Source organism: Camelina sativa, chromosome 3 (genome assembly GCF_000633955.1).
Source record: "Camelina sativa cultivar DH55 chromosome 3, Cs, whole genome shotgun sequence".
NCBI classification, from domain to species: Eukaryota; Viridiplantae; Streptophyta; class Magnoliopsida; order Brassicales; family Brassicaceae; genus Camelina; species Camelina sativa.
In genome coordinates, this window is record NC_025687.1 from 7,464,274 (window position 1) to 7,471,134 (window position 6,861).

Below are 6,861 nucleotides of genomic sequence, written 5' to 3' on the forward strand. Positions count from 1 at the left end.
GTCACGTGTCTGTCACATGTTTGAGTATCGGACGGCGATATAAGAAGAAGAAGAAGGACTTCATATTCACGGCGAAGCCGCCATCAACGGCGAAGTTAATTCCTTAAATCAAAGAGGAGGTCTCTGAGATTGTGTGACGCTAATGAATCGGAGGGATGATAATCAGTCAGGTAACTTCCTCATTTTTGATTTTTAATCTCATAACAACATTAGTACTCCTATGAGTTTGGCTTCTCAAAAAATTTGTGATTTTTGGGTCATTCAGGAGAAGTTGCTCGCACTGTGGTGGAGTTTTTGGAAGTAGCTATCACAATGATTGTATCCCTTAAAGGTTTTTACCCATCTGGTGAGTAAAGAGCAACGGATTGTGTTTTCATTTTGATTTGCATCCATCCCCAAAGTGATTGATTGATTTTATCATCTTGTGTGTTGTGAAGAGGCATTTGAAAGGCGAAGATATATGAATGTGGTGGTACAACGAGCAAGGCATCCTGAGCTACGCGACTATATCCACTCTGCTGCTTCCGGGCTACTTCCTTTTATAGAAAAGGTTTTAAGTTTATATCAATTCCAGTTATATCATAATAGAATATCACATGAACAGTGTTTGTTGTTTGCTCAATGAAACAGGGTCTTGTTGAGAGAGTAGCAGTCATATTTTTCAGTGAGGATAATGTTCCTGTGGAGAAATTCATCTTCAAGGTCACAATTAACACGTCTTCCGCTGGTTTAGTAGAAGAGGGTCAATTGGAGTTCGCGCTTAGGTCCTTCTTAATCAAGCTTTCCGTCTCAAAATCCCTTGTCAAGCCTCTTCCTCAAAGTATATATATATGTTTATGTATACATTTCTAGCTCCACCCTTTTTTTACTTCTTATTCGCTACATTTTCTGTTCTTATAGCAATGTTTCTCACTCGAAAACAGATTGTAGATGGGAGGTAACGGCTTATCTGAGGTCACTTCCGGAAGTGGGTTCAAGCAAAGAAGGAGAGCTATGGATTCCAACAGACACAAAGCAGTGGCAGAAGCCACCAGTTATAACGCCTGTCAAGTCTTTGAACAGCGAGCCACTCTGTTTGCAGCTTTACTTGGAACACCCAAATTTCTCTGAACCACAACCTCATGCCCAATGATGTCTCAGGAAATGCACCTCCACTGATGAGCCACAAGTCAGGTAACACATGAGCTTGGGGACGCAGTTGGACCCAATTTCTGAAGCAAAGATGGATTATTGTTTTATATTATTTACTCCCATTTTGTTTTTGTAGGGTGTGAAGGTGAAGGAGGACCATCGTTCAATAAGGGCCATTGTTAACTAATTCCAAATATGCATTTGAAACATGTTTGAGAATGTGAAGTCAAATGCATATTTGGCATTAATTAACGATGAAGATGAAGACTTCATCCCAAAGATATTCAAGTACCATATTGAATGTATTATTAATCTTGCTCACCTAGTACAATGATGTAATAATTCATATCATATATATAAACGGTGTTATTATTTCTGTTAATTAGATATATGCTCAATTCTTTTGTATAGAACATCTTGCAGAGTGCTCCATAAATACGTACAATATTCTGTAGGTAGGATCGTCTTCGTAGGTTATTCAGTCATAAACTTTGAAAATCGTTTCCCCCGCTTGAAAATATAATATTTTGTTGTTGTTGTTGTTGTGATAAAGAGAAGAATGTGGAAAGTCGAAGATAGGATAAGAAGGTCCGTATTTGTTGGTGGTAGGAACCTTTGATAGTTGTTTCTTTTTTATTCAAGAATATTCTATGACATATATAATCTTTGGTGAAGGATCTATTCTTCGAGAAGACTGAATATATCACTTTAATACGTTTAAATGGACAAGTCAAAATATCACTGCAAGATCTAATGGGAGATGAGATCCCTACATAAAAGAAGATTAAAACATCCAACACCACAAAAGCCATAACTCTCATTTGGTCTCTGCTAGACATTGTATCGGTTATAAGTAAAGAGGGCGAGACAGACGATAAAGATAAAGTTGTCGAAGAGAGCTACAAGAAGACTCCAAGCTTTTTTTTTATAACACTTTTACTACCTTTAAGTTTTGCGAGGTGGAGGTGGAGGTGGCGGCGGTGAACTGCTGCTGCTGCTGTTACTGCTGCTTCTTTTTCCTCTCAGTGGCCTAAACATACCCAACAACAACAACATATTTTCTTTGATGATTAGACAAAATAATTAACGGAATCTTTGAACCAACTCTATCTGTCTTTTTATGATCACAGTCTCATTAACTAATCAAATCCTACATAAGAAAAAGTGTTATTTGCTACCATATCTTAAGCTTCAGTATCTAACTGCCGGGAGCTATCTACGTACGAACTCAAGATTTCAACATAGTGTAGGTTTCAGATGTTTATGGTGTCTTTTTTATCACGAACTAGAGTAACCTAGTCTCACTACACATAACTTAACAGTGGAGCTCTTTTACTAGTGCATGCCACAGACTAAGGTGTTCCCAGTTTGAGAAGAGGAGAAGACTAGTCTTAAGATAAAGCTCTTTTACTAGTGCATGCCACAGACTAAGGTGTTCCCAGTTTGAGAAGAGGAGAAGACTAGTCTTAAGATAAAGCTCTTTTACTAGTGCATGCCACAGACTAAGGTGTTCCCAGTTTGAGAAGAGGAGAGGACTAATCTTAAGATAAAGAAAGTGTTTACCTTCTAGGGCTGCGGCTTCTTGAAACCTTCCTAGGAATCTGCAAGTTTTTATAATGCACACAGAATAGAGAATTAAAACACATAACTCCACAAGGCACCAACAATTTTATAGCTAAAGAGGGATCTGCAACAGCCCCTTACCCTCCTGGGACTTGGTGAACTGGAGTAAGAAGATGACCTCCCTCGTCTCCCAGCTGGACCTCGTCCCCTGCTTACAATCAAAGACATAATTACACCACTAAGGATTGGACAAAGTAGGATATTCGGGTATACTCATCAATTGTGCAAGGCTCAAAAACATGTTATGAATCTTATATCATTATACTATCTTAGCTATTCCTCAGAAACAAAATACAATTCAGGAGACACCGTAGAAAACCTTGGCTAAAAATTTAAATGAGTTCAAACATACCTGCGGGGTGAGATGGACCTTGAACGAGAGTGACCAGGTCTACGAATTGGGGATCGGCTACGCCTGCGGATTGGGGATCTTCTGAGAGGACTGCGTACTCTCCTTGCAGGTGACCTGAAACACGCCCAATACAAAATGTATATTAAAACTCCACATTTCTCAAGATGCAATTCACTGAGTACTATAATCTCTAAAGCTGTAATTCCGACCATCCAATTACTACAGCCGTAATTAGGGTACCACATAGAATTACCTTCTCCTTAGAGGAAGAGGAGACCGTCTTCGAACAGGACTGCCACGAATTCTTCTAGGGGAACCCCTGTTCACAGATAAAAATGGTGAGCTCTCAATTCTAAAAACATCACACATATCATATGGTGCCACAGCTAACCTTGGAGGAGATCTATATCGTCTTGGAGGGGGAGAAGATGGAGAACGGCCTCTAGATGGCGATGCTGGCCTGCGTCTAGGTGGTGTATCACCACGACGGCGGATAGGAGATCCAGGCCTCCGGCGAGGGGGAGAATCAGGCAATCGCCTAGGTGATCCGCCTCTCCTAAGTGGAGGTGATCTCCTCTTTGGAGAAAGTACTGTTTTCCGTTGCGGAGATGCTAGCACATATAAATCATAATCATTGACACAATACAAATCATTGACTACAACAATAACAAAAATATAAAACGTAGACTTACTATCTCTTGGGCGCCTGGGACCATCTTTCTCAATTTCAGCACCCGCATTATCAGATTTTGATGCATCTCTCTTTGGTGCACTTGAGACAGGTTTAGGGGGTGGAGATACTTTCCGACGAGGTGGTAGTGTGAAACTTGCTTTAACAACATTTCCATCAATTTGGCCCTGCGTTAAGTAAACAAAAAAAAAAGTTTGCATAAATCTTCTCAGCAAATATGTTAAATACAGACATATTGCAGTTCGTATCTGGAAAGAGACGTACACCATCCATGAACAGCTGCGCTTTCTCAGCATCAGCTCTTGCCTTGAACTCAACATAGGCATGTCCTCTCGGAAGATTAACCTATTGAAATGGAAAAGAATTATGAGCAACTTTCTTAACAAGTGACACCAGTAAACAAAAGAGAGTAAAGAAATAGCAACTTACAGCTCGATCTATCGCAAGTTCCACATGTATAACTTCACCAAAGTTGCCTAAAAATTCAAAAAAATAAGCCATTAGTAACGTCAAGAGTTAAGACTTAACATCTTCGCCAAGCAAACTAGTCATCCCAAATAAAATAATCAGAATGGCCATTAATGGGTATTGACCTATACACTACTGATCAAAGTTGAGGCCTAAAGCACTGGTATACTCGGTAATGGTGTAATAAAATCAGAACAAGCAGAAGAAACACAAAAGACCAATAAACATACCAAAAATTTCTTTCAGATGGCCTTCGTTCACATTTCTACTAAGAGAACCAATATGGAGAACAAGAGATTCTTGAGTAGGAGCAGCTTTCCTGAAACCAGAATTAGATTGTAAAGTCAGCAAAACTGAGCATCTGACGAAAGCATGAATTATGTGATCGAGAAAGGAGTTTCGAGATTACTTAGAAGGTGAAGAGGCTCCTTTAGATTGTGGAGGAGGAGAGCGACCTCGCCTAGCAGGTCCAGCAGGACTGCAGAAAGAAAAGATTTATCAGAACATCAAGGTCACGATTAGATATATATAGCCCAGAAAAATAGGTCAAATTGCAAAAAGCCTCCGTTCTTACAAACTTCTTCTTCTTCCCCCAACAAGGATGAAAGCCTAATTACAGGAATCAAATTGGAAATTGGAAAAAGTGAGGAAGAAACCCTAACCTTTTTCCACGGCGTGGAGGACTGCGACTCCCAGAACTGACGCTCCGGGAAGGAGATGAAGATGAAGAGAGCGATCTAGAACGGGAGCGGGAGCGCGAAAGAGACCTAGAGGGACTAGAACCAGAGCGGGAACGGGATCTGGAGCTGGAACGAGAAGAAGAGCCAGACAAGGAAGGGGAACGACGGCCACGACTTGGTTTCGCCATGGGGCGATATCGACGACGCAACTAGCGAAACCTTGCTTCAAAACCCTAGCTGATAAACAAAAAAGATTAGACGAGAGAAGGAGAGACTGTCAATTTTTTTTTATTTTTTTATTATGTGGTCCTTTTCTTTTCTTTTTTCGCGCACTGTGGATTTATTTACCCAACTTAACAAAATACAATACGCGAGATGATACGTGGCAGGTTTTTATTTGCTTAAACGTTGGATTTTTAGATCTTTTTGAGCATTTGTTAATACTTTTAAATCCATAAAATTTACAAGTTAAAAACCAAAAGGCCATAAAATTTACTGCCATGAATTAATATTATTTATGGCTTTTACAATTGAAAAATTCACGCTTTAGTTGAATTTTTGTTTTTTTTGTTTTTATGTACATTCAAAATATAAAAAAACTAGTAACTCAGAATTAAAACTTAGACCACTCCACTTGTTTGAGAATGTTCTAACTGATATAACAATGGGTGCTAGTCTCTTTGTCGACGGTCGTACACAGTACACACCACCAACTAAATGGCTTAAAAGTATATTAAAAGTAATTAGATACCACTTCGTAGTAGTTCCTAGGAAAAAAGATGCCCAGCTACACGAGGTATGATGCAATACATGGCCACACATCTCAAGTTTAATAATGTATGTTCAGCTACATCAAGTATATGTTTGGCATGGCCACATGCACCAAGTACGTGACGTCATGTGTTTTACACCATGAACATAAAATCTCGATTCACCGGGTCATTTCTCCCGGCAATGACCGGCTTTGACTCATCAGAACCATAATCGAGAAAACTAAAACCCGACCCGAGCACCTGCAACCAAAATAAAATACCCGACCCAGATCCATTTTTAATGGAATTTTTATCTAAATTAAAAAAAAAACACAGGCCCATGTTCGAATTATTCATCGATCAAAACAAGAAAAGTGAAAAAATTGTGTGAAAAAGTTTTATCGTTTTATCGAAGATATCGAAGAATTGTGAGATCCTCTTTTCAATTAGGTTTTTTAACAGAGATAATGCAGTGAAATCTTTGCTGGAAATCAGAATAAAGAAGACATTGCCTGTTGATTCTCGTCCCAATGAGGTAAAGCTCGCAGTTTGCTGTTGATTTTTAACTTTTATTTTGTCGTTTTAAACAAGTGGGAAAGTGGGGTTGTTGTCGGCAAGATTCAATTCTTCTTTATATGTTACTTAGGTTATTGTCTAGTCTTGTTGTGTAGCCTAAGTTTGTTTATACATTGTTAATAGGTTATTGTTGAGGTTATTGTCGGGTTCATTAGTTGTTTATAACAACGTGTCTTTGTCTTCTCTGAATTATATATCTTTTTTTGTAGTGGAAAAATTACAGTGAAGGTGAATTGCCATTATTCTGGCCAATTTAAGACAGACAATGGAGTCTTGAAGTACGTCGATGGAGTTATTGAAGTTTTTGAGGTTGATTCATTGACAATTTTTCAAGACATATTGCTAAAAATGCTTGGAAAAAGAGTCAACAATCTTGGGAGAATGTGGTACAAGCTACCATTTGAAGAACTTTCTGATAGGCAGCCTCTGTGGGAGAATGTTGATAGCAATAAGAATAAACTGGTTTCAAAAGGACGTTGGATGGGAGAGGTGGACATCTTCTTTGAAAAGGCAGAAGAAGAACCGCTTGAAGCTGCTGGAGAAAAAGAAAAGGATGTTGCTGAGAAAGCCATAGTAGATGATAGTGGG

At 39.0% G+C, this 6,861-nt stretch overlaps 2 protein-coding genes across 3 annotated transcripts; one reads left to right on the plus strand and one right to left on the minus strand.

The window, feature by feature from the left end:
* On the plus strand, window positions 45-1,586 carry LOC104775760 (DNA polymerase zeta processivity subunit). 2 transcript variants are annotated; one of them, XM_010499675.2, is made up of 6 exons: window positions 45-170; window positions 266-346; window positions 438-550; window positions 631-838; window positions 924-1,173; window positions 1,268-1,586. In XM_010499675.2, exons 1-5 carry the CDS (start codon window positions 143-145, stop codon window positions 1,130-1,132), a joined length of 639 nt encoding a protein of 212 aa, XP_010497977.1. In that variant the 5' UTR covers window positions 45-142; the 3' UTR covers window positions 1,133-1,173; window positions 1,268-1,586. The 2 variants fall into 2 exon arrangements, with proteins under 2 accessions (XP_010497977.1, XP_010497978.1); XM_010499676.2 differs by having other exon boundaries at window positions 49-170; window positions 631-820; window positions 1,268-1,575.
* LOC104775761 (serine/arginine-rich splicing factor SR45) lies at window positions 1,813-5,241 on the minus strand. Its single transcript, XM_010499677.2, has 12 exons — window positions 4,928-5,241; window positions 4,675-4,743; window positions 4,496-4,584; window positions 4,227-4,273; window positions 4,062-4,142; window positions 3,799-3,964; window positions 3,498-3,717; window positions 3,360-3,425; window positions 3,107-3,220; window positions 2,836-2,902; window positions 2,695-2,732; window positions 1,813-2,161 (listed from the first exon to the last, which is right to left on the minus strand). The coding sequence occupies exons 1-12, from the start codon at window positions 5,131-5,133 to the stop codon at window positions 2,077-2,079; spliced, it is 1,248 nt and encodes a 415-aa protein (XP_010497979.1). The 5' UTR covers window positions 5,134-5,241; the 3' UTR covers window positions 1,813-2,076.